Raw genomic sequence first — 27,511 nt, 5'->3', positions numbered from 1 at the left:
TCTAGTGAATACTGGAATCCACTCAATTAACTCTGAAATCCTAGAATCATCATGTTTGTAGTATCTTGCACAGTGTAAAGGTCTTTTCAGAAACCATCAAAAAGTTCCCTTCCTAAATGAAAAAGATGCTTAAGCTGAAAACTAAGGTGTCTTTTCCTTTTCATTCATTATTGTATTGGGAAGCTGTCATCTCTGATGATTAGAAACCATGGACACCCAGTCATTTTATCCCTAGTTGTTCTTGTGCCATTCAGTTTGTGTCATCTTTAGCTTAACCAGCTGCTCTCCTTACCTGTCCTGCTGTATTTGTAGAAATGTGGCACTTCACACCAACACTGAAAATCTGCCTGTAAAAACTATGAGCAAAGGATAGTTTAACTAACAAATGATAATATATTTGTCCCTAGTTGTTCTGAAGGACTATGGAATGGTGCCATATATCAAGATATTTTTGGATGATGAGTGCTACAGGAGTGCTACTCTCAGCATCCTGGAGCAGCTATCAGTCATCAATTATGAAGAATATATGAGCATTATTATTGGGGCCCTCTGTTCTTCCACTCAATGGGAACTGCATCTGAAACTAGATCTGCTGAAGGTAATTAATGTGGCTATCACTTGGGCATTGTTTTCTCGGGAACTCTCTTTTTTTCAAGATGGCAAGAGCAGAGGAAAAAAGAGCCATAGGCAAGCTCTGGATTATGGTAACTTGAGCACTTTGATTTTTAGCAATGCATGTGTGGTCAATACCTTCACTCAGTATCAGATTACAAAGTATTTTGAAGACTTAAATAGTAATGCAGGAGGGAGAAATGGAAATGCTAAAGGCACAATTGTATGAACAGTTCTGTGTAATGTGACAGAGAAAGGAGAAACAAATGAGAATGAAAGTGGATATGTGGAGAGAGGATGTCAGATGTGAAGGAGTGAGATTGGAAGAGCCAGGGTAGGCATGAGATGAACAGCTTCATTCTGATAAGTTTCCATGGTTGAAACTTTGCTGTCCTTAATTTTGTCATTTCTCACAAACACTAGTATCATGTAAAAAGAGATGAGGCAATGGAAAGGAAGAACTGTATGAATGCTTGGAGAAAGAAATTAGAACTAGTCATAGCCTCTATTGACCCCAGAGTGTCTGATCCCTAAACAATGAAACAGAGGAAAGAATCGCTGTGCTTTATTTTGGTTTAGGTCATAGGCATCCAGTTGAAAAGCAGCAGTGTTGTAAGCACTGATTTTAAAATTTCATTCTACCTTCTCTGTCAAGTGGGAATGGAATTAACTTTTCTGTACAATATAGCAACTGCTTCTGTGATAAAAGAACCATATTACTTAAAAAAAAATTAAAGAACAAAGTTTATAGCTTTCATTTGACAATTTGAAACAGTAAACTTTAACAATACCTGTGGAAAAGTTGAGTATGGTGTCCAAACTAATATGAAAATAAATGCAACTTCAGTGTCTAATTTTGACAAATGATAACTGTATTAAAGCATAATGTAAGCAAATGAATTTATTTTGTTTATCCATTGGGACTGTGATTGTGTTACACACAAATTCAGATTGATTTGCTAATGTATATTTAGCTGTTAAAGCCTGAGCCCAAATGCAATTAGCACTGCTGTATTCCAGTGTGACTCGTGGACAATTATGAGGAATAACAAATAATGGAATGTGCGAAATAAATTCTGTTAGCAGTAACTGAGTTAGGGGGTTTCCAGCAGACATCAGTTTTATAGATTCAAGACAGAGGAATATTAACTCATAGGCGATTAAATTCTAACTGAGTTAAAGCTGGAGGAAATGTGTTTACTGTTGACCTTCTCTGGAATGTGTTAAAGCCATCCTGGTAACTTCAACTCTAAGTTATTAAATTTACTCCCTGTTCAGAAGTCTCTGCCTGGTTTGATACATTATCATACAAAACTGAATGACAGTAATAGAGTTCCCCCTACCCCTTCAGTTCTGGCAACCCTTTCTCACAGTCCTAGATCCTGTTACAGGCAGATGTATTTCTCTTAGAAACTGTTCCTCTTAAGGAGGTTGTGAAGTAAAGCTCTTCCATTGGATATCTCTTGGGAAGGTCTATATGTAAAATTAACCCTTTCCAATGTGCAAAGGTACAGTATCAAATTTGAAAACTCCCTGTACAAAATTAATTGTGCGACACCTGAAAAGCTTGGGATCAATTATATTCAAATGCAGTAGACAGTTTCCTTGCAAGCTCCTTTTTCTCATCAATTTTACTTCCACAGCTCTTAATAACTTTTCAAGATTTGTTTTAAAATGGCAAGCCCATAGCATTCAAAATTGGCAAATTATTTAAGTTGGTTTTACGCATGTGTAATACTGTCAAGTGGCATTCAGTTATAACCTGCTTTAAGCCTTTTGAGGTTAGATAAAATCTAATGACTTCATTGTCTTGAGATCTTACTTTTTATGGCTTTTTTCCTCTAAAGTATTGTGCAAACTTTAAAAATACCTCAGCTGAGAAAAGGTATTCTCGTCTTTCTTAATGAGGAGAGCCTGCTGCTTAAAATATTCTTTGTGCCATCCTGAGTCACTGGTTTTTGGAAAGGTCCTTCTCAGTCATTTGAGCAAAAGTCTAGTGTGGGTTCTCACGTGCATTCAGGGCTGCAGGAAGACTTGTCTGTAGAGAGCTGTGCCTTCCTGCCAGTTTCTATATGAGGGTATTTACATTTAATCTTTACTTCCATTTATTTAGGGCAAAGGCAGGTTTCTTGAGAGAGTCTGAGAAGACTGATAAAAGAACAGCCAAAGATATGAAACTACCTCTGGCCAAACTGACTAGGATATGTAATGCAGGAAATTTGATTCCTTTGCTTCTTCCTGTGAGCACTGTTCCCCACCTGTCAGGCTGACTGCTTTAGCTGCTCCTAAGGGTGCTTCCAAATCTTGGTTGTATGATTCATTGGGTCTGTGGGGGAAGGGAGGAAGAGAAGTTGTGCAGTGATGACATTTATTTTGACCACCTTCCCCTCCCCCCTCCCCCCCCCACCAAAGAGTGAAATTTCAGTGAAAGAATTTCAGTGCAAACTTGGAATTTTAAAATATTCTAAAGCCTCTTTGTCCTTTGATTTAAGTGCTTCTTTTGTTTCCTTTCTTCCCAATGTTTGTAGTCACTCTTGAGGATATTGGAGAGTCCCAAGAGCCATTCAGCTTTCAGAACCTGCAGTGGATTCAATGGGCTCCTGTCCCTCCTCTCAGACATAGAAGGTGCGTTGCAGGACCCTCCATCTGGGCAGTGGACAGCAGTTGGACAGAATTGTATATTGGAGCTTGTTTTCTACACACTTCAGGGGATAACTGCAGCCCTGCACCTAGACCCTGTCAACAGCAACTTCTTCCAGAGGAATGGTCTCTTTGAAAAGATGGCAGAGGATCTCGGATCACTTGGATGCTTCTGGACACGAGAGGGAAGGCAAATTCCTGTGAGCCTTGAGAAGAAAAGGACATTTGCAGAATTCTTGGATGCAGTTTTCTGTTCTTCAGAACCTTTCCCAGCGTGGCTAAAGAACAGCATTTGGATTCTGAATTTTCTTGATCGTATGGTCAAAGGAACCCTCCACCAGGAAAGCTATTTTAAGGAGAGGAAGCCAGAGATGGGAGAAGAATCAAGAGATGATCAGGAGGCACCCCAAGCTCAAGAAGAGCATCCTGTTGTTTTCAAAAGACCAGGCAACAAATTACCTGCCTCTACCTATATGCTGTGGGGAAACCCTGAAGAGAAGTAAGCTTTTATTTACTACAGAAAATATAGTACTAAGACTGGTATGTGCATTTTATATGGTAGTATACTGAGGTAAGGTGTGATACAACCTGCCAAGAGCTAACAAATCAGTTCTGTCCCAAGTCCCAGGCCTCCAGGCAACAGAAATCTATGCTTTTGGAAAGGTAAATGATGGTAGAAGTGGGGCATAAGGATTTAGTGCAGCAGTGGGACACACAGCCCCAAGAGCTGCAGAGTTTATGTTGGAGATTCTGACACCTGAAATGTGGGAGCAGGAATGGAGTCGAAGAACAAGGTTGCTGGGACTTAAAGCTTGTGCTTTAAGTTCACTGCTTGAACCTGCCCCAATCAATTTTGACTTTTTCAATTATGTGGAAAGCTGCTTCCAGTCACTCAATACATTAAAAATAAAAATTACTCTAAGCTATTTTAAATGCTCTCTCATGCATCTGTGTCCAAGCATATGTGTGCAGACACACTCATTCATGCTGAAACAGAGAAAATTGGAAAAGGGACAGTCATGCTGCCTGCCTCATTGAATGAAGGTTTATATCAAAATATATATCCTTTGTAGGAAGGGAAGACTATACCAGAAATCAGCATTGCTGTCAGCTGTGAATCAGTTCTGAATAACCTGCATTTTGTAACTAATGAGATCTTCTGTCCCATCACTTGTCTGTAGCTTTATCTTGAATCTCTCAGTCCTTTTACCAAATTTATGTTTCTGGTTGAAGTTTTGCTTAAAAAGGCTAAACTGATAAGTGTGAGACTTCTTCAACCCTTACTGTAGATTATTGCAAAGTCATCTTCCAAGTTAAAGACCAAGACATGACGTCTGCCACTTGTAGCAGCAGTCACTGAAGTCAGCAGAACTCTTTTTCCCTCAGTACTGAGGCAGGCTGAATAAGCATTTCTGGTTATATTTAAACTTGTTTGAAGAAAGTAGAAAAACTTGTGGTGGATTTCTTTGTTCCTTGTGCAGCAGATTTTAAAGTAGTCATGGAGGCGTTTGCTCCCTGTCACCACTCTTTAAATTACACTGGAAGTTTCTGGTTAGATACTCAGTGCTGGGGAGAGGACTTGGTAGCTTGGGAGGAATGAATGCTCTTTTCCAAGCAGATATTCCTAGCCTGATTTGGGAGAACTTGGGTCCATATGCAAAGAGTATATAGATGGTGGTAGTTACAGGAAGTAGACTGTCTGTTGCTTAAGTATGCATATAAGGGAGGCCCGGGATGGTAAGGGAGAGAGAGTAGGTCGGGGCAATGCTGGGAGCAGTGTGGCTCTGTCTTCTGATTGTCCTTCTGAAGTCACTAGGTCCGAAATGAGCAAGGCTTCCTATGTCCTTGTGTTGTTTTGCCTGCTGAGATGTGATGCTGTACAGTAATTGAATACCACTTGTGGAGAAATTAATCCTGTAAACTGGGACCCTTTCAGTTCTCACTGTCTGATTTGGGACTGTTTGTCTTGGTTATGGGATGTGAAGGCATAAAAGGAAGCCAGATTAGTTAGGGGTGGTTGGAGACTGTCCACGACAAATGTATGCAAACACAAAAGAGGAACATGTGCTGGAGAGCTGACAATCTTCAAGCCATAGAGCCTGTATCCTTTTCCAGCAGTAAATTTTATGAAAATAAAAAATCCCATAGTTTCTGCAAGCCTGTTGTTCCCCTGATGCAGCTTCCTCTTAGCTGTACTCCACACTCACACTTCCCCTTGAAAAGGTTTTAGGCAGCAGCTATGCAGCTTGAAAGGAGGAACTTGAATGCAGTCAGTGTAGGTGGCCTGTGATGCCCCATCTTGCAACATATATTTAACATTCCCAAAGAGGCAGGGAAGGGAGGTGACCCTGCAGGAGCCTGTGACTAATATATAAGAAAGTTAACATTTTAATGCTGGATAATATTGTAGCCCCTTCCACTGTCCTGTGGTCAATGATGCTGCAAGCTTCTGGGACACAGGGGAATTGATCCTGTCATTCCCATCTCAAAACCAGCCCTCTGTGTTCCTGCTCCTGCAGTAATGTTTGGAACACCTTTTGTGACAGATGAGGTCTCTGGTTTTCCTTTTGTTCCTGGTGATTAGACATAGCTTGCTGCAAGCTGTGTTAACTGAGGCTGATCTCTTTGGGAGGGAAGCCCTTCTTTGTGCCCACCCAAGCATCGTGGCTGCTGCAGCTGCTGTTACCACAGACAACTCAACTGTGCTAATGGCTCTTCAGGTTCTTTGTGACATCTCATTTTGTCCCCAAACCCTCTCATCTGTCTTATTTTTAAGTAGCGCTAGTGCAGAGCAGATCTGTGATTCACAGCATGATACTGGTGAGATAGATGGAGTGGAATCACAGGGCTGACTGGATAGCCCTGGGGCAGGAGTGTGAGACATGGGGTATTTGCAGAGGGGAGGAGTTGGTACAGGAAGACAGCTTTTGTACTAAGACAGGCCATAAAATGAGAAACTCATAGAAAATCACAGAGAAGGCTGGAGATAAGGCTTGTGTAATGTTCTTAGAAACCCTTCATGAGCCTTGTGGCCCTTCTCTGCACACACTCCAGCACCCCAATGTCCTTGTAGTGAGGGGCCCAGAATGGGGCCTCACCAGTGCCAAATACAGGGGGATGATCACTTCCCTGGTCCTGCTGGCCACACTATTGCTGATACAGGCCAGGATGCCATTGGCCTTGTTGGCCACCTGGGCACACTCTTGCTTATGTTCACCTGGGCATTGACCAGCACACCAAGTTTGTTTCCAGCCATAATTTTGCTCCTATTGATTTTAGTGAGCCTGGATTTTTCTCTTTTAAAATGGTGTGGGTTTTCTCAGGGAAATGTAAGTAGAGCATATTTTTGGTGTACTTTTTTTGTTGACATTTAAAAACGTGCCCACATTCATGTCAAGCAGAGGTTTATGTATCCACACTGAAACCACTGCTGCAACAACTTTTTATACCAGACCTGATTTTGGCTTACTGCACAGAAAATACTGCAAACAAGCAATTTATTTGAAATTGTCTTTCTTGAGGATGCAGTAAGAATTATTTGTCACTGTGTGGCAGTGTGCTACACATTACTCCCTGTTCTGCTGTATCAGATGAGCCATTTTGGGAGTGGCTAACAAACATGTTTAATTGAAGCCTTTTTATCCTCCTTTACATCCCTTGTAAAACTTTTTTTTTTACGCTTACTCTTATACTTGTACCTTGTGTTTTATAAAGTCCATAAAACATATTGTGCTTTATTTTGTCAGTCTAATTACAGCCATTAAATGTTGCCCTTGCTTTTGCTGTGAGATCTGCTTCAGACAGATGTTTCTGACAGTGTACATCACAACTCCAGTTCAGAGGTGCACCCAGAAATGCTGATGATACTCTGAACAGGACAAGCCTGTAGTGCCTAAACTAGAGTTTCTGCTATGCTGTGGGTTCATCTTTGAGATATATTGGACCTCTAACCTGCATCATGGCATAAGCAGATCTTCTCTGTGATGTCTCTGATTCCTCAGTTCCTTCCTGTGCCTGAACATAAAAAGGTCGTAAGTGGCAAAAATGAAAACTGGTGGGAAAGCAGGTATTCAACTTTAGTTTACTACTTTAGGCAAATTTTGGTGTTGGAAGGGGAGGGTGACATACTGATTTTATCAAGACTGTCTCACCTTTGCTTAGTTCTATTATGTTTTAAAGTACTGAAGTTACTGTATAACTGAAGTTATAAACTCCTAGAAAATAAAAGGATAACACTGGTTGTGGACTGATGCATCAGTGATTCCTCTGGTTGTCTATTTTCTGTTCTGAAAATACCTTCAAAAGCAAAGTTTGTTTAAAGAGGCTGCTGCACATCTTTGAATGTGCAGATCCCTGGGATGAGCAGGTGATGTCCTGTCTTTGTTACTTGAAGGAGGCTTCCAGTTGTTCTGGGTCATTTGTATTATTTGCTTAGTTTCCAATGCTGAGCCTGGTTGCTGCTAGGAGGATTTAATGCTGTGCTCTGCTGGAGCACTTTTAGACTCTCTTTGCTGTTCTTAATGATAATTAGGATGTGTCTTTTCACTGCAGGTTGGAAATGAGAGACTGCACCATTGTACATCCAGGTGCTGTCTGTGTCATGGTGAGGTTGCTGCCAAAACTGTACAATGAAGGACATGCTCAGGTGAGTCTGAACATATCGAAATGCCATCTAAACAGTGTCTTCTACTTCTCTGTAGCTTCTTTTCCAGGAATTGCTTACTCTTTGCAAATGTGGTAGTTCTAAAATTTACCTAAAACACTGTCAGGAGGAACAGCACAAACTTCACTGAGTCAACAGATGTGAGAACAACAAAGACTCTTGGCTGTCAGTTTGCCTAAGCATTTCTATACTTGCCTGATGCAGTACATGGACTTTGGTCCCAGAATACTTATTCCAAAGGCATAATGTAGAAGTGCCTTGAAAATTGTCTAAAGTATTGCTAACAGCCCTAGCAACCAGAAAAGTCTGGCTCTTTGGACCTAATGTTCCATAAACTTTTAATGCAGCTTAGAATGTATTTTTCTTGTATCTTTCTATATATATATATACACCCACTCTGAATAAAGATATTTCCTATATTGTATTGGCTATTTGGTCCAAAATACTTGAATGCAGTCAAGTACATATGGAGGGCCTGAAATAAAACCAGGTTATTCATCCAGAGCTATGAAAGGGGCAAATAGCTGCTGGCAATTTCCAGCTCTGTTTATTGGAATCAAGCCATCAGCTAGTGAAATTTTGTTAATTACAGTAATTAATTTCTGAAAAACAAGTAGAATCGTTAATTGGATGAGAGTGTCATCAAGAAATTAGAGTTGAGCTCTGCAAGAGAGAGAGCCTCTGAGACCCTCAGTAGATGGCAGTGTTCTTAAAAGTATGAAGGACTAGAGCACAAATTCCAGCAATTTCAGTTATGTATTTAATTATGCTCATATTTTCTTTTTTTCTCTCACTCCTTTCTTAGTCAGTAAGAAATTATTACTGGTAGTGTTTGTTTAGTATTGCTGTTATGAATATGATTGCCTCAGGTAAAACAGGACCACTATTATGCAAGGTCCTGAGTCAAACCCTGGCTAGGAGTTAACAAATGTCTTAAAGAGTTCTCATAAAATAACCCACAAAAAGGATACAGGAAAAATAGAATTTTCCTGACTATTTCTATTGAAAAAATCATTGAGAGAAGGGATAGAATATTTCAGAGCTTGGGAAGCTCACTGATGCTGCCAGGTAGAGACATAAAAGTCTGGACTTTAATACTGTTAATCATAACGTAAACCACTGCATGAATCCTTGTGCAAGGAGATTCTACCTGGAGCACAGGATTCTGGTAAGATGTGATGCAAAAGGTTTAACCTCAGTGGCTAGTGAGGGGGAGTTACTTGGTAGAAGGAAAATAACTGAAGGAATTGCTCTTTGGGTAGATATATCCTGTCCAAAACAGTGTACTATTTTTTTTTTCTAGCGCCACAGTGTTTGACAGCTGGATGAGAGATGAAATAATGGCTTTGTGGCTGTATCTCAGACATTCATTAAAAAGTTTTAAGGCGTTTCTTGCTCTGAATTTAAGACTGAATTAAATAATACATTTTTTAGGAGCAAATATGGAGAAGAAGAGAAAATAACTCTTCTCTTTCTGCTTCTTTTAGCGCTGTGATAGATACTTTAGGCCTGAGTGTCCAGGAGTAACCTGGAAAAATCTTTAGAATCAGTTCAGATCACGTGCGATTCCTTTGCTTTCACAGAATTGGCAATGAGAAAGCACTGCTTTTACAGAAACATTAATGGAACTCAGTAAAATTAATGTACTTTTGATTCTGACCCTCAGAAATAATATCAATATCCTGCCAATTTTGCAACCTCTCACTGACCTTTGTCAGACCCAAGAAATGATGAGCTGAAGCAGTGTTAAGCCTGTCAGCATAGAAAACCCAGTAGCAGATAGTAAAACAGGTGATTTTGCACTTCAGCCATTTCTTATACTTTCTGTAATGAAAGTTAAAAGCTGAGGAGAATAGATTTGTGGATGTATATTCCTACCATTGCTAGGTATGATAAAAAAATCATTTGAATGTCATGGGTACAAAAACTTGCTTAAAACTTTAAAACTGACCAAGAGTTTTGAGTCAGTAAACTGTATTTAGAGGATATTGCTCATGTTCATGCCTATGACTGGAACTAAACCAGTTTCCATGTTGTTTGACCAAATATAAGATCGATTTTCCTTTTATTAATATGTTGTCTATTTAGTGATGAAAGACAGCATTGGACACATTTCAAACACCTAGTAAATTGAGACATATTAGCATCCACTTTAGATATGTGGCCCAGGATATTCACAGAGTTTATTCTACCTTAAAAAGAAAGAAGTTACCTCTCAGACACATCTCATCCTTGACTGGAATTTTAAGATTCCAGAGTGTCATGACAGATCTTTCCCATTTGTAATGTCAGATACTGAGATTGCCTGTATCTGACAAGGCTGAGTAAAGGAAAGGAAAGAACTTTTGAGAAGAGAATAAAAGAATTACTCAGTTCTGTCTCATCATCCTGGTAGGTTTCTTGTGAATACGGACAAAAAATAAATCCTCTCACAATTCATCATGTAAATTATCTATACTTTTGCTAAATGATATTATTGCTTACACAGCTGGATTTTTCCTTTTTGTTTTCATCCATGCCTCTTGTATGATGAACTGCTGTCACAGTCACTGTTGTGAAAGTAAAACATTGTCCATCAATAAGGATTTTGCACCTTTTAAAAAGACCCTTATCCCTGTTTTAAATGTAGGCTAAATGACTTGTTCTTCCTTGTAGATGTTAACAAGGTAACATTTTTCAAGTATTTTGCACACATAATTATTGCTATATTGTTCTTAAATCTAAGGAAATTGCGTCCTTTTGAAGTGAATGCACAGCGACAAAAGTTCATAATTTTTGCTTATCTTGAATATAACCTTGAAGATGAATAGTAGTGAGTTAAATTTAGCTACCAAGTTTTGAAACTATAGGCTCTAAGGAGAAAAAATCTGGGTACTACTTAAGCAGATTGGGCAAATTGCTAGGTGACATTTTGCCCTTAAGACTAATCTGAGGCAGAGCTCAGCTACATTCTAACTGCACCTTCAATATCCTGATTCACAGTGCAAGTAATAAGTGTTAGGAAAATCAATCCATGCATACAGAAACACACAGCATGGTTTCCTGGCCACCTTTAATATTTCCACTAAAATCTCATTTTACTGGAACAAATATCCCTGAAAACAGCACATTTTATTCAAAACAAGGCAATATTGGTATTGACAGAGCTGCTAGGCTAATGAAAACAATCAATTTTTTTGTACACCATTACGCTTTTATTGGATTTATTTTGGAGTAAACTAGTTGCTTCACTTAGTCAAGACCTATGTCAATCTTTGTTTAGTGGTATTTACACATACTTTCCTACATATAGTCAGAAATGGAGTAAAATATTAATTAAAATATTTATAAAGTTGTGAGACTTTGTAATAGTGTAGTTTAGTCTGGTGGATGATTTTTATATGTAATGCGATGCATAGTGAAATTTATGTCCCTGGCAATAAATAGTCCTTCAGAGAGAAGAAAATGTTATCCAAAGAACTCACCCTTCAGATATGAAAAATGGTAATTGAGTTTGCAAAAACAGTATGTATGTTGCAATGGCTGTATTATCTTCTAAGTGTTGGGGATGCTTTGAAAACAAATTGCTTGTGGGCTTTGAAATTGTTCTGTATTGGCTTTGTCTGGTTGAATGAAAAAGAGCTCAATTCCTCTTTACACTTAATAAGCTTATTCTGAATCCAGTTACTTCTCATTCATGTTATAAAATCAAATCCCATTGCCTTCATTTGCATTTCTGTCACCATTGTTGTCCTCTTGTTTAAAAGTTTGCATATCTATTTCCTAGAAGAGCATATGAGAAAGCTTGAAAGCTCTTGGAAATAGGGAATAATTAATCTTTGTAAGATTTGTGTTTAAATATATTATCCAGTTACTTTTACATGAAGTCTAGTTAGGTCAATGGAGTACAATTCATTCCCGAATGGGAACAAATTGCTCTAAAAATAATTTATGAGAATTGAGAGACTTTAAGATCAGTAAGAAGCAATAATAAAGTAAAGCGTCAATTCAGGAAAACATATAGAGAAGTGTTTAAGATTGTTTCATGACATTGCTTGATACAGTTTTGTTTAAGAGCAGGGTTTTAGAATGAAGAGTAGATCATGTCAATATGGCTCTCCACAGGCTCAATGTTAAATATATTCTGAATTCCTGTTTGGTCTTGGAGCTTATGCCTAATAACCTGCCCTTGGTGGTGATCCCTTGTTTGTGAATGACAGCTGATTGCTCTCTTCCTTCACCACCATAGTGTCGAGGCAGGAAAGCTGAGTTGTGGTTGGCCAAGCAGCTGCTTGGATGAGTATATGCACACTGTTTAAGTGCAGAGCTTGATAGAACAGCCATGCAGTTCTGCTTGAGCCTCTTGCCTTAGGGGCTTCAGATGTTTACACTCAGGGATTTGACAACTGAAAACCAAATTAAAATAAAATAAATCAGTTACCATATACAGTTTAGTTCCAGCCCTCTGACTTTACTTCTGTGTCCATTTCAGCTTTCCCAGGAAATCCAGTGTGCTCTGGTTGATCATATCCAGTCCCTGGTGAAGTCAGAGAAGAGTCGTCAGGTGATGTGTGAATCTGGCCTGCTGAGCACCATCATAACCTCCTGTCAAGATGCTTTCTGCAATGACAGCCATCCCCTGCATCTGCCCCTCACCAGAGTGTTTGAGAAGCTCGCATCACAGGCTATTGAGCCACATGTGTTAAGGTATCAGATTGTATCTAATGGAACCAATTTGCTTTAGTGGTGCCATTTTTTTGCAAAGTTTATATAAAAATTAAATGCTTCACATAGTGCTCTAATTCAGCAAGACTCAGCCTTTTGTTTCAAGTCCCATTTAATCCTCCTTTCTCACTGATTGCAGGATATATGCTTAAATGACTCCTGAAGATGGTATGAGTCTGTAGTGTTCTGCTGCATCATCTCTGCAGGGGTTGTAAAGCCATTTATTAATGAACTAATTAAGTAATTGCAAAACAACCAGGGTTATTCTCTCCTGGTATTCATATGGAGAAGCTGTTTTCTGCAGAGTAAAAATGACTTTTTCGTATCTCAGATCCATGTCAATGACAGATGCAGAAATAAAAAGTATGGTCTTCTTCCTCAGTCGCTCTTTCTAGTTTGAGGTTGCACTTTCTTCATTAATGCTAACAAGTGCTAGACATTACAGTACCTAGCAGGTATCAGAGTGCAGGTAAATTTAAATATTCATTGGAAGATTGTATTTCTTTCACTCAAATACAGAATAGGATTTCTATAAAAAACCTCAATAAAAACCCCCAACCCATAGATTTTTTTCTTTCTGAATAATTACAGCTAGTCAAGAATATTGATGAAGAAAAGAAATCTTTGATTTTTTTTCAACAGGAAAATCTTGAAAGGAAATGTGAAGCAAACTAAGTATTTGTGATGCTACAATGGAAAGCATTTCTTTTGTTCTGTTTGGGATGTCTTTAAAATTTGCTGTTAAATACAAAAGTTGTTCTCCAGATCTAAGCTCTATTTGCATGGTTGCTGTGACTACAAAGTGTCTGGCTTCATTTTCTTTTTTTTAAGTTGCTTTCTTAATTTTTTTTTCCATGTTAGGCAATTTCTGTGGTTGGGAGGTTCTCCATTGCTACCTTCCAGGCCCAGCGCAAACAAGCCCAACGTCCTTTCGTGTCAGGGGAGTGAGTCAGCTAATGCAGGTAAGCACACAATGAACAGTCTGTTGCTGATACAGTGGCTGAGTTAGGCATGTCTCTGAAATGACAGGAAACTGCTGTTGAGTAGGTTGTTCCAAGATAGTCACAGTGAAGGTGGAGTATGCCTGGAAGTTTTTCACTGGGTATTGCCCAGATTGGGTGGTACTTGAACAACACTGGGAGCTGATCTAATGATCAGCAGAGATCAAATTGTGATGTCTTTGCTCAAGTTAGATGCTGAGTATAGACTCAGGCTTTGCTGGATCAGACATGGAAGTGATCTATAAAAAAAATAATATTCTACAAATGAAGTGGAATGTCTCCTTGGTTTGCAGCATGTTTTTCCTGTGATTTATAGATAGGAATGGAATAAGGATGGGACTAAAGAGCACTGCTTTTTGTAGTCCCGAGGATATCCTAGTAGTCTGCCTTGCTTATATAGGCTCTTCTCCATAGGAGCCCTGTCATACATGAAATCCCTAATTGTGCTTGGTCTTTGCATATTAAGTGCTTTAATTAATTAATTCTGAGTTAAATATTTTTTAAATTGAATGTTAAAATTAACCCATCACCCAGGTACAAAAATCAAGTTCCATTATCAGTGTTTTCAATTGTTCAGAGTAGTTTATTAAGAGAGTTGCACCATTCCCAGTTAAAAATTCCCCAGTTAAAAATCCCCAACTGATGCTCCCTTTTCAAACTTCAAACCACCTGTACACCATAAGTTATCTTTCCTGTGTTTACTGTATACTTTTACAAGTGTTTTAAGATGTGTTAGATGTATTTTAATATTTTTTTTAGGTGTTTTTACTTTGCACTTTGGTCCAAGGGCTAACTCCAAAACCCCAGTTCTAACAGCCAGCAGCTATTTTTAGCCCCATAGCCTTTACCCTGTAGGCAAGCTCCATGGCAACCCGAATTTTAATGAGGGCATTTTAGCATCCTTATCTCAACTGATACCACCCCTCTGACAACGACGAGCTATTGGTGGACTGAGATGATCTGTCAAAGGGAAAGCACCAATCACTTTAAACCAAAGGGGCGGGCTGTGGGCGGAGCAAAGGCACTATAAAACAATGAGACAGGCCTCAAAAGTTGAGGGGTTCTCTGCCGGCTGGCTGTGGTGGACATCAGTGCTGGGCATTAAAAGCCTTACTCCTATTAAGGAGCCTTTAATAATTTTTTTCCTGACTTTTCGACCTGCCAAAAGCCAGCCCAGCACTGCAAGTCCTTTTTCTCTACCTGAGGTCCAGTGCTGACCCAGCCAGAAGATCTCAGATCCCTGCGCTCCTGGGGCATACCATCTACTGAGCCATAGGATCCCAAATTTTTATATTTTTCTAATTTCTGTAATTTTTCAATTTTTCTGTTTTCAGTAAATTATTTTAATTTTTTATTTAAGAGTTGTCTCTTTTCTCACAGCCCTTTCTCTGCTATAATGTATTTTATAGATGAGAGGCTACAGTATAGCAGTATTTGGTGTGTATATATGGTGAATATATAAATAATAATATATATATGGTGAATATAATTATTCACCATATATATTATATTATAATATATATTATAATATATATATATTATATATATTATAATATATATAATATTATTATATATATAAAATATATATATATATAAAATATATAATAAATAATATATATATGGTGAATATATAAACTATTCTCATGCCTGAGACACCTGATACAGTATGATCCATATCTGGGTCTTAAGTTCTTTGCAGTCATTCTTCAAATCCTCTCCCACGTGTTTCTTTTAACTATTGTGTTACAGCAGAGTTGAATGGTCTGTGTATAAGGAAAATGGAACCAATGGGTTGGGAACAATTTTTGGTAGGGTGAGTTCTGAAGCTGCCTGAAGATGTGTGGGAAGAAAATATAGCTGAAATATGGCTATGGCTGTTCTGCCAGCCTCCCATTTTGAAATGCCTTCAGTGCAATATTTTTTTGTAATTGCTGAGGATTTTTGTAAGCTGTTGAGGATGTGTTATTTCAAGAGCATGAAGTGCTGTTCTGAGCAGTGATGAATAGAATATGGGCAATACCTGTGACTGGAAAAAGACTTGCAGACATTGATCTGTTTAGGCACTGTGTTCATCTTTCAGGTTCAGAAGAGCGTGTGGTGGACAGCAAAACAGATCCTCAGACAGTTGTACCTATCAGGACCTCTCCTTGGCTGTCTAAAGGATCTGCCCTGGCACTCCAGACTGCCATGAGTCTCATCTCCATGACATCACCTCGAAACTTCCAGCTACACGGCACGGCTTTAGCTCCATCGTTTGTGGAGTTTGACATGTCCATGGAAGGCTATGGGTATGGCTGCCGTTGCTTTTATTTTAGCTGCTCTGGGGTCTCCAAGCCCTTACTCTGAACACAGTAACTTTTCACTTCTCTCTTCATCTTAATCTATGTACCCTATGGCTGCTTTCCTTGCAGCAATGCTGCCAACATATTTTGTTGCTGTCTTACTGCTGACAGCCTACTCTCTGCCTTGCTAGCATGATTCTGCAATGCCAGAAGTCCCTGGTGGCCTTCAGGGATGATTTTTGTTTCTGATGAATGGGTGCTTGCTTGCTTTTGTAGGTGTTTATACCTCCCTACCTTGGCCACTGTCATGGGATCCAGTGCAGACCAATCTGTCTCAGGAGGGACTGGCATGGGTAAGAACTTTGACTCACCTACAGCTTGCTGGGAGCACCAGCTTCTCAGCCCCAATGAAAGCATTCAACAGTTGTAAGAAATAAGTTGTGTGTTTCAACGTTTCTGTCTCTCTGCCCCAGACCAGCTCTGAACTGTGTAACTTATACTGCTCAGCAAAATGCAGCACTGGCTACAGATTCATAGTGTGATGAATTAATATTAGCAATACAATTTTAAAGCAAGCTTCTAAGAAAACAGACTTAACAAGTAAGAGCCACCAGATTTTAGGGTAACAGACAATGGAAGGAATAGGAACTGTCACTTAAAGGGATTTTTCTATACAACAAAAGGCTCTATTGGGTGGAATGGGAAATGGCTGTACTTTTGCTTCCTGAATTTTTGTGAAATTTGAGAACTTGTTTCTGGCTTGGAGATTGCTAATTCATGAGCTCCATAGCATGGAGATCTAGCAGTCATTTCTCATCGGTCAGCTTTAGGTCATTTATACATGTGCACAGACTCATATGTGCAATCTTTGTGATACTGAATACAAGCAGTGAAATCTAACAGAATAGAAATTAAACCCCATAACCTAATGTTGGTTCTTCCATGGTATGGACTACAAATGAAACACAAAGCAGTCTGCTAATGGCTGCCCAAGGAAAACAACTTCCTTAATGCCTTTTTGTTTCCTGTCTACAGGCATCAGAACATTCCCTCCCTCAAGTGGACTGACACTCTCCTGCTGGTTCCTGGTTAGCAAGTTTGGTTTGGTGCACAACAGCCACCCACTCCGCTTCCTTACCATTGTGAGGCACATGTCAAGAACAGAGCAAGAATTTGTATGCTTTTCTGTAAGCTTCTTTCCACAGGACCTTTCTTTGGTCATTTCTACAGAAGAAGTAGAATTCCAGCCACTTGGTAAGGCTCTTTTCAGTCAAGCTGCAGTGCTGTGTCCTCTTATTATCTGGAATTTTTCATTAATAAATTTCCTCTTCTTTGAAGTACCCAGGATATTAATGAGATTTCTCTTCAGTTTTCCTCTTGCATCCAGTTGTGATTGTAATTCTTGGCCATGTTTAATTTTTAAGTTTGCTGTAGGCATTGTGAATTACTGCAATATTTTATGGAAAATTTTTGAGTGTCATTTATACTGTGGTGTGCAGTTGTGGAGACTGGGCTTGAACCAGTCTCTTCTGTGTGACATTAGGCAGGTTTGGAGAGTAGGACTGAGAATTTGGGGAGTGATCTAGCTTCCTAATGAAACAACTCATTTCCTCTCCTCTCTTTCAGAATGTTTTCTATTATGCCAATCTGTTAATACTGTTCCCTGCTGATATTTATCCCCTTTTCCTTATTGAGTAGAGTAGGTATTTCAAATGTAAATGTGATTGAATATTCCAGAGGAGGTTGGAAATGGAGTGGGAATAGTAGCTGGGACTTTTTCAAGCACAGCTGACATTGTATGAGTGCTCTGATTGCCTTAGATAATGATAAAAATTCCAGCTTACCTTTTTTCATAAAAGCTACAAATTATTATAGAGACTTTTATAAATAATGGATTTGCTAGGAGTTTCTCTGTGTCAGCTGTTACTGTTTCTGTCCGGCTCTGTGGGGTCACATGCATGCACGCATACACAGACGCATGGCTAGCTTCAGTAAAAAGTCGGTCACCAAGAGATAGGAAGGGCCTTTGTGTGTATTCCAAGAGGAGCAGTTACTGCTTCGCCTACACTGTCGAAGGCTACAGAGGCAAAGGCGAGAGCAATGCCGAACTCAGGAGTTTTATCTGGGGACAGGGAAAAGGCGGGACTAGGGAACGGGACCAGTGGGGAAGCTCTGGGGGAGTGATGAGGGGTAGAGGCTGACAGCCAACTGGGGGAGCCAAACTGGGGTCGATTACCGTAACAGAACAAGGCATCCGGGGAGAGATTTCTTTCCCTCATCATGACCGATAAGTCTCTGGCACCAGAGACTGTCTTACCAATAGCTCTCTCTATCCCTTGTGCCACAGGCTAGTCGGCTAACTGTGAATATACTGAGGGGTTCTCCCCTTAGTGAATATGTTGGGTTTTCCTAGGTCAGGGTAGTTTTGCAGCGTCAAGGCAGATAGCAGGTATTATTTGGGAGGGTGACACGTATGCTGGAGGGAGCTTGAGAGGTGTGCAAGTTGTAGGTCCTGATACTAGACCTTGGGCAATGTTTTAAAGACATTGGACATAATACCATCGAATCACACTCTACCCACAGAGTGTCATGCTCTTTCTGTCCCATTTGAAAGTTGTGTTCCAGAGGTTGGTGAAGGTAAGAAACTTTCTGTTGACTTACCTCTGTTTTTGCTGTTACAGATATTATGGAACCTGAGGGTGAGGTCCTAAATCCCTCCACATTTCCAGGGCAAGTCCAGTTTGGCTGTGGTAAACTACTGGTCACTGGCCAGTGGCATCATCTCACAGTGACAGTTGCTAAGGAAGCAAAGAAGAACTGCATTGTGTCAGCTTATATAAATGGTCAGATGCTTGGCTCTGCAAAGGTAAAGGCTCTCTGCATAGATCTTGCGCCTGACTTTTGCCTTGCATTGCTTCTAATTTTCATCTCCCAATGCACCTACCATGACTTCTCAGTATTAATCTGAGAAACTCAAAGCATGGTGATTTACACATGTAACACATGCCACTGTGCTGGGTGTGAGTGGAGTCAGAAATCCATACCAAAGAGGGTGTATTTGTGCTGCTTTTCAGAAGTATGTTCTCACCTTATACTGATGCTTTGAACTAGTTCCCCCTCCCCTTTCAGCATGTAGATAACCATGTGGTGGTTATCTCCTCTAGAGCTGAAGTTACCTAGGTTGCAGGTAGCTCAGGGTTATGTTGCTGAAATTCAGTTAAACATTTAGGTCAAAATTTTCTGAGTTTACTAGTGATTCAGAGGACCTATCAGTTTAAGCCCAAAATTTGCAGAAGTTGCCATCTATAAGAAGTACTTCACATCAAGGTGTGACCAGAAAGCCCTAAACCAAAGATAACTTGGATTTAGGCTAAAACCTGCAAAGGTGATGAATTATGCAGGGAGTCTTCACTTTTTCTTTTGAAGAAAGCTCTTGAAAGTGGAAAGGTCACAGAGAAATAAGCTGCTGTGACTGGCCAGCTCTTTGCAAGAATCCAAAGATGGGAGCAATGTCAGTCAGTGGTCTTTTTCCTCACTAGCACACTAAGCATTCAGGAACAGATAGGTGTTCCTCTGGGTTAGTTGTACAGTGTCTGAGATTATATCAATTCATGAGTTCATTGCAAATATTGGTGTACTGGTATTTCCCCTAATGTGCCATTTCTTGTGATTTTTGTTTCACAGCAGCCAGTTCTCAGGTTGCATGAGATATCAGGCAAAAGTAATCCAAATGCACCTGAAGGGTTCATAATCTACGAGATAAATGAGAATAGCCCCTGGTTTATATTATTAATATCATCATGCTCCTCGTTTTGCAGTAAACTCATACTATTTCAGAGATCTAATTTTTGCATTTTGAATGCAGTATAGAAAAGGCAGCCTGCTCTTTCTAGTATGTCTCTGATTGGTGTAGTGTTATTTTGGTTTTGTTTTTGAATAGAATCCTATTATTAATTGAAACTTGTAACCTTGGTTTCTTCCTTTTTGTTCCTATATTTCAATTCAATCTCAGCATGTGCAAAGCTCACTTGCGTGTTTTATGCTTCCCCTGTAAATGCAACCTGTTTAATTCAAATATTCTCTTTATCATACTTGGGAAAATGATCTGTCTTATAAATGTCTTTTGGGACCTATATCCATTTCAAGAATGAAAATTTAATTTAATTTGACTTCCTTCAAATGAGACTGAAAGTCATCAATAAAACTAGGCCTAAACATTGCATGATTAAAGAATTCTCGGCAAGTGTGTTTAACATTCAGTGAAACAGCTCATATAAATAAAAGAATCCTTTAGTAAACAAAAGATTTTCCCAGTGTTGGGGTCACTGACTAAATGCAAGCCTTCATCTTGATATGTTCAGTGAAAAGATTGTCTAAGAAGTTAGAAATGGACAAAGGCCCTTAACAATACCAAAGGCTATATTTAGTTGGTGGCTATGGGGCGGGTATGTATGTGTGTGTGTTACTGTGTTTCATCAAGTCAAATATTTATTCACTCAAGTATCAACTCCTGCCTCTTAATATTGACCAGCCCTGTCTTCTAAATCTCAGTATCCAGACATCAGTAAATGCTAGGAGTCTCCTATCCTAACAGCAAGTTGTTAAAGACAGGGCTAAGCCCCAAAGTACAATATAGTTTCTCTCTACCAAAAAATTCCAACTACTTCCTGTTAGAGCTCTCTACAGTTAAATAAAATAATAGACTCTGTTCAGGAGGCCAAATCATTATTTTGGTACCAAAAATAAATGGCCCTGTTTCTTAAACAATGTTAGCTCCACTGAAGCTTACTGATGCACTTGAACAGTCTACACTCTTCAAAAACTGCTTATTCTCTATTTGTGCCAGTCCAAAGTGTGATCTGTAACTTTTCTTTCTGTGTTGTCATAGTCAGGATTATGAATTTTAGAAGAGGAAAAATATTTCTGGAGTCAAGACAGGGTTTTTCTTTGCCAATACTTGAAATTCTTTTGACTGTGTTTTTGGAACAAAAATTAGCCTTAAACATTCCAAAATGCTTATGTTTACAGTACTTCTCAAAGTCCAATTTCTGAACAATAGCTGATAATTATTGTGTGGGTTGACCTTGGTTGGATGCCAGGTGCCCACCAAGCAGCTATATCACTCCCCTTCCTGGCTGGACAGAGGAGAGAAAATAAGATGGAAAACGACTTGTAAGTTGAGATAAGGCAGTTTATTAAAGCAGAAGTGAGTTTTCATGTCCACAAGCAAAGAGAAAAAAATAGGTTTATTCTCTACTTCCCATCAGTGAGTGCTATTCAGCCACTTCCTGGGAAGCAGAGCATCAGCACATGGAGCAGTTGCCATAGGAGGCAAGCATTGTAAATCATGAATTCCCCCGCTTCCTCCTCCTTTCCTTAGCTTTTATGTCTGAGTTGACGTTATACGATATAGAATATCCCTGTTGTTAATTTGGGTCAGCTGGCCTGGTTGTGTCCCCTCCCAGGATCTTGCCCACTCCTGCCCCTTGATGGGGGGAATGTTGGAGAGACAGCACTGATGCTGTGCCAGCTCTGCTCAGTAATAGCCAAAACCCTGGTGTGCTGTCAGCCCCCTTCTAGCTCCCAGGGCAAAGCCCAGCACTGTGAGAGCTGCTGTGGGAAAATGAGCTCCAGCTCAGCTAGACCCAATATAATTTTGTTGCACAGCTGACTGAGAGCTTAATGAGCAAAGAGGTGGCAGGCAGTACCTTACAGGGACAAGACCCCAGGGCACCCTGAATGTATTGGATCCCCTTAGTGAATTCCTTCTCTGTTGCAGATGCAGTATCTCCAGCCTTTACCGGGTAGCTGTGTTTCCATGGAACCCTCTTCCTTTATTGATGTCTATGGGTACATAGCTACTCCTCGAGTTTGGAAACAGAAGTCCTCTTTGACCTGGCGCCTTGGTCCTACATACTTGTTTGAAGAAGCCATTTCTGTGGAAACCATAGAAGTTATTATTAAGCTTGGCCCTCAGTATTGTAGCAATTTCCAAGCAGTACAACTTCAAGGTATGTAATAATTCTCATATGTGCCACTATTTGTCAGGGCAGTGTTCTTTTTATTTTTATAATCTGCTATTAATGTTCCAGCTGTGTCTAGGGCTCATTCTAAAAGTCTGGAAAACTGCATTACTGAATGTTGTACAAGGCTGTAGTAAGATACACAAGGATCTTGTAACATACTGTGAATTGGAAAGAAGGGCAGGAGTCAAGCAGCAGAGAGAGATGAAGAGTAAAGAGGTATAACATCCTGAGCTGCAAGATTGTGATTTCTGTTGGACAAACATTAAAGCAGAAGCTTTAACTGAGATACTCTGCATTAACAGTGCTAACAGGGGAAAAAAAAAAGGGCAGAAAAAGAAGTATGGAGCTTAATTGCAAATGCCTGCAGTGTAGGAGAGAGGAGTAGGGGAGTAAGATACATTCCATTTAATGAAGAGGCTTTTTAACTAAAGTATGTTGTTAGCTTCAATTCTTAAACAGACAGACAAAACATTTCAGTTACTGATTACTGTTTGTTCAACATTGAACATTCACCTCTGTGCTAGAGCTTGGGATGAAGTGGGATGGTCATTTCTCATTTGAAAAGAGCAAAATAATCTTTCTTGGTGACACTCCAGCCTAGAACAATGTGAAAAGACTGGCTGAGAGTACTCCTTCAGAATGCTGTCTATCTACACGCAAAAATCTGCAAGTCAAGCATGGGAAGGGGTTGTTGAAAGAGAAATGGTGTCAAAGTACAGCTCTGAAATAAAAACATTACCTGTAGAAGTCAAAAGGATTTGATTTTTTGAATCATTGAGTCTTTATGAAGTCTGGGGGGCTTGTTTTCTGCAAAGTTCTCCCCAGATGGGAAGAACTAGTACTAATTATAGATTGTGTCCATCTGACTCTAGTTATGCCCTGCTGCAGGGAATCACAGAGCAACATACAAGATATGATCTCATGATTGTGAAATGATCTCCCTCTCTCTCCCTGCACTCTCCCTATTCCATCAAAACACTCAAAGGGACTTGGTCAAATGGAAATTCTGACTTAAAAAAAAAATTACCACAATCCCCTCAAATACTATGTTTTTTTCCTTAAAATGGATTGATGACCTTGTTGCAAACAGCAGTGGGAATTTTTGGCAGTGTTGTGTCCTGTCTTCCCCACTACCTCATTGCTTCTCACTAATCAGCTGCAGTTGTGCAGAGGCTTAGTCCTAAAACCAAGTCCTGCTGGAAGGGAAACGGTGACACAGTCTTGGGGCATTTACTTATAGTTAATCTTCATGTGGTGTATGAACTAATTTTTTGCCTAAAGGGGCTGTGTGACCAGCATTAGTAAACAGTTTTGTAAGTCAGCTGTTTTCCTAGTGTATAAAATTGTCAAAAATACAAGCTTGACCTTTTTTTTAATAAAGGTACATACAGTTTTTCCAAGTGTGAGCAGGAATAGAAAGTTCTTTAAAGAAATGCATATGGTAATTTCATGTAGTTATTAAGCTGCTGAACCTGGTACTTTTTAGAAGCTTCCCAAACGTTGTGAGTTGGCAGCTCTAAACTTTTGCCTCTGCCCTCTTTCCACACAAATCTTTGCTTCTGGTATCCCTGATAAAGTTCCCACTAACACAGAAGGCCTCTGAAATGTTTTCTATATCCAGAAAGCTTGTTTGTTTATATTGTGTGGACGGAGGGAGAGGTTTATTCTGGACTTTACTGAGCTTCATGAGATGTTATGAGAGGATATTGAATCAAGGCAAAGTAGCAGAGGACACAGCCAAGCACATCTGCTGGTGATGCAAGCTGCTGTGGACTGTGTTGCAAAGGGTGAATGTTTTTTTCTAATTATAGTTAAGACAAAGTAAAATTATTTCCTAAATACCAGTTTCCTCCAGTTATTTTTCACCTGCCTCTCTGTCTTGCATATTGAACAAACGAAGTTCCTTCAGACATTCACAGTCTCTCTTGTTTTAGGTGAGGGCCAGTACAGTGATCATAATACTGCACCTCTGGTGGCAGAGGAGAAGATTTCTTTTGGAATCAATGCAGTGTGCTCATCTCTCACCACAGTCCAAGATATAAAGAGCTCTTACAATGAAGTGGATGGTCGGCTGATTGCCAAAGAGGTCACAAATTCCCCTTGTCTTAAACAAGTTTTCTCTTGCTTCTAATCAGTTTCCTAGAGCCAAGTTTCTGACTTTGTCTTGTCTGTGTACCTTCAGTGCTTTTTTTGAGCTTCTTTTCCCATTCCTTAACTTTGTTCTACTCATAGGTTAATTTTCATATATGGAGAGGAATAGATTGGACAGTGTGAGCACAATGTTAAAAGCATTTTTTTGAAACAGGAACAGAAGTCATAATTTTCAGATTTTGGGATAACTTGTTTCATTCTGTGTTTTCTTAATGCCTTCACAAGGACTTTTCACATCCTGTTCTATCATTCTTGCTAATACCAGATCTACTGACGTGAAAGTAGTGGAGTTGTGGGATATTGTAGATAGGTGAATGTTTGTCCTTACAATAAACTTGTTGTGAAAAAAGATGGTTTTCATAGTATAAAAGTAATAAAATAAGCTAAAGTGTCAGAGCATGCATTTGTTACTTTTAGTGTCCCCGATACTACCAAAGGTTTTCTTAAAATGTCTTTTATCTGTTTTAGATTGGGATTAATTCTCGGGACAGTTCAACTCCAATATTCCTAGCTAAGAATATTGCTGGGCACCTCTCAGGTTCCTTGCGGACTATTGGGTCAGTTGCTGTGGGCCAATATGGTAAATGCACTTGTCTTAATGCTTAATATTTTTTTAAGAGTGAAGCCTTTGTCTGGCTAATAACAATAGATTTGGTCATGTAACTTCCTGGTAGAGTAACACTGCAATTTCCTAGGGGTAAGAGTGTTCCAGTCCACTCCAGCAGCTACTAGTCTGAACTTTATTGGAGGCCCTGCCATTCTCCTGGGTCTCATTGCTATGGCCCGTGATGACCACACCATGTACGCAGCTGTCAAAGTCCTGAACTCCATTCTCAACAATAGCCCATTGAGTGGAAAACTGATGAGGCACATCCATGGATACCAGGTAGACACTCCTTTGTTCATTCATTCTGGTTATAATCTTTTCCTTGTAGATATTTATCCCCAAATCCATCAATGGGAACGAACCAAACATATCTTGGCTACAGGCACTTGTGGTTGGAACTTTGTAAGTTAGGAGGGGGAATATAGGATAGTGCTCTATATGCTGTGTTTATAGTTTATAATTCCTGGGAACCTCTGTAACAGTTTATCTGCTGAAGGGAAGGAGATGGCAGATGCCTCTTGGTCAGACATGATTTAATAAACTAAATAAACCAGTGCAGCAGATTTGTGACCGAACCACTCTTCACCTTTTACCAACACACTTGAGCCCTACACAAAAGACCACTTATCAGGCAGGTTTTCTTCCTCCCCTCGGCCTAGGATTCCTCTTTACAGACTGCCCAGTGTAAGGCTGACAATGAATTCCCACAGCTCAGTCTTCATTGTGTATGAGGAATTGTGCTGATAAAAGTGCGTGCTGTCTGAATTCACTGATTAGGTCTATCCCAGATTAATCTTTAAACCTGAAAGCTATGCAGATTGAAGATTTTGGTTATATGTAAAGTCTATATATGTAATATTGGATGGATTGAGGCTCAAGTATAAAGTTTCAGTTTAGTATAATTTACTTCATGCTGAGTAGGTGAAGCAGAAAACTCTGAAGGAAAAAAGAAGGCTCTTTAATACAGAAGGTTCCAAACAAGACTCCTAACATTAGGGTTTCATGAATGATTTATTATAAACTCTCAATTTTCCCAACATGCAAATTGTTCATAAATTGATCACAATTTATAGCAATATATTTATCCTACTTAGATATTGCTTGCCCAATCCTTTTTTGTAGGTGAATGCCAGTCTTTATATTGTGTGAGTGTTCCTTTTGATTTTTTTACTAAATAGTGTTCTTTTCATGTGACTGATCACCATATTGCAATGGAGTGAAGTGGTTTTTTTTAACAGCTAAGTAATAAATGTGTCTTGATATGTATTTTCAAATTAATTTCTATTCTTCCCAACCTGTTCAAAATGTAATGGCTTTCTGAACATTCTTCTCACAGTATTGGGAAATTGTTGGATAATCAAAGGCTCAGTTGAGAAACTGGCAATGTTTCATAAATGTTCTTCACTTGGAGAGGTGAAAATTAATATTTTTTAAATTAAGACCATTTGTAAGCAATTAAGAATACATCCATGAAGAACAGCATAGAACACCTACTGTGGTTATTTATAGTTATATTTGTCTGTTGCTTTTTGTACATTCGATTCAACATAATATGGCAGATATTTTCCTGCTGTTCAATGCCACGGAGTTGTCAAGCTACTTCAAAAATTGACCCTTTCATTTCCTGCATGAAATTTTGTGTCTGGACTGAAATCTGCATTTTCTTCATGATACTTATGGAAAATGTATGCATGCATGACTACTACAGCTGAGTAAACAGTGTATTGGTCTTGAATTAAAGAGAAGTGTTATATATCAGTTTATAAATAAAGATTTATACTTGGCAGGTACTTATTCAGTCTTCTTTTTTCAGTTGCTGAGCTATCTATTGAAGAGGAAAACCCAGCTGCTGAACAGCAGGATTTTACAGTTAATGTTCTCCCTGGTGGGCACAGCTGAGCTGGGCTTCGAGTCTTCAGTCATCAAGAATTGTAGTGCATTCCAGTATGTTCTCTGCAACTTTGAGGTAAAACTGTTCATGTTACTCTGTGGGTTTGGCTGTATTAAAGATGGCTTTACAATACGAGGTTTGGTTAGTTCCCAGCACCACCTGTATCCAATATTTAGGGTGGGGTTGTATGTTGTGCATTATCACACTGTGGCTCCCCAGGTCTGCAGGAACACTCCCAGAGGGCTTGCTCCTCAGGGCTAGCTCTGGAGCTACAATTCCCTACGCTAGCAGGGACTTCCCAGTGCCTGCAGGTTGCATTACAGAAATGCTGAATGTTATGATTTTCTCCCTAACTAGATTTAACTGTTTCTCTGCTGCAGATACTGTTCTCTAAGTTCAGCAGAGTGGTAAAACCTCTGCTTTCCTTTGTCTTTCAGCTTTGGATGAAAGCACCAGAAAATCTTGACCTTGTTCTTCTTTCCCATCTTGTGGAGATCTTGCAGTCCTCCAGGTATATAGAGGTGTTTGAATCAGACACCTGTGGTACAAGCACATCTGTAACCTGAAGCTAGAACTGTGAGGTGGCTGTGAAGGGTCTAGTCCCAGTTGGAATCTGTGGATTCTGGGAGTGAATCATTCCTGTATTGCTCTTTCAAGCCCGGAGCTAGTGATTTGATCAGCTCCTGAGATGACTATGCGGCCAGACTGGGCAAAGATATCTGGTTACCTGGTTCACGTGCAACTACTGCTGTACAATGAAAGTTTAAATATCTGCTGGGGAGGGGAAAATTGAATGTTTGAATTCAGTATGAAATAACTTTTTAAAATATATAATTGAAGTTGTGTTTAAAATCAAAACACAACCGTTTTATCAGTATGCTTAATCATCTGGACTGGAGTTAAATGTATCTAAAGAGACAAAGCATGGTAGGGG

The 27,511-nt window shown here is 39.5% G+C and overlaps 1 protein-coding gene across 3 annotated transcripts in view; it reads left to right on the top strand.

Moving 5' to 3' along the window:
* WDFY4 (WDFY family member 4) overlaps window positions 1-27,511 on the top strand; it is a 124,845-nt gene that overhangs the window by 19,250 nt on the left and 78,084 nt on the right. For 2 of the 3 annotated variants that reach the window (XM_048311655.1, XM_048311654.1), the window contains exons 11-25: window positions 408-598; window positions 3,141-3,751; window positions 7,804-7,897; window positions 12,387-12,601; window positions 13,481-13,581; window positions 15,701-15,908; window positions 16,179-16,255; window positions 16,938-17,156; window positions 18,584-18,768; window positions 21,682-21,913; window positions 23,863-24,014; window positions 24,548-24,659; window positions 24,775-24,965; window positions 26,500-26,652; window positions 27,015-27,088. In XM_048311655.1, coding sequence (XP_048167612.1) covers window positions 408-598; window positions 3,141-3,751; window positions 7,804-7,897; window positions 12,387-12,601; window positions 13,481-13,581; window positions 15,701-15,908; window positions 16,179-16,255; window positions 16,938-17,156; window positions 18,584-18,768; window positions 21,682-21,913; window positions 23,863-24,014; window positions 24,548-24,659; window positions 24,775-24,965; window positions 26,500-26,652; window positions 27,015-27,088 — 2,815 coding nt within the window. Of the gene's footprint in view, window positions 1-407; window positions 599-3,140; window positions 3,752-7,803; window positions 7,898-12,386; window positions 12,602-13,480; window positions 13,582-15,700; window positions 15,909-16,178; window positions 16,256-16,937; window positions 17,157-18,583; window positions 18,769-21,681; window positions 21,914-23,549; window positions 23,675-23,862; window positions 24,015-24,547; window positions 24,660-24,774; window positions 24,966-26,499; window positions 26,653-27,014; window positions 27,089-27,511 lie in introns of those variants that run through there. The other variant, XM_048311656.1, reaches the window with a different exon arrangement.

This window comes from Corvus hawaiiensis, chromosome 8 (assembly GCF_020740725.1).
Source record: "Corvus hawaiiensis isolate bCorHaw1 chromosome 8, bCorHaw1.pri.cur, whole genome shotgun sequence".
In the NCBI taxonomy this organism is placed as follows: Eukaryota; Metazoa; Chordata; class Aves; order Passeriformes; family Corvidae; genus Corvus; species Corvus hawaiiensis.
Note: the sequence above shows the minus strand (reverse complement) of the source record. Positions and strands in the feature narration are given on the sequence as shown.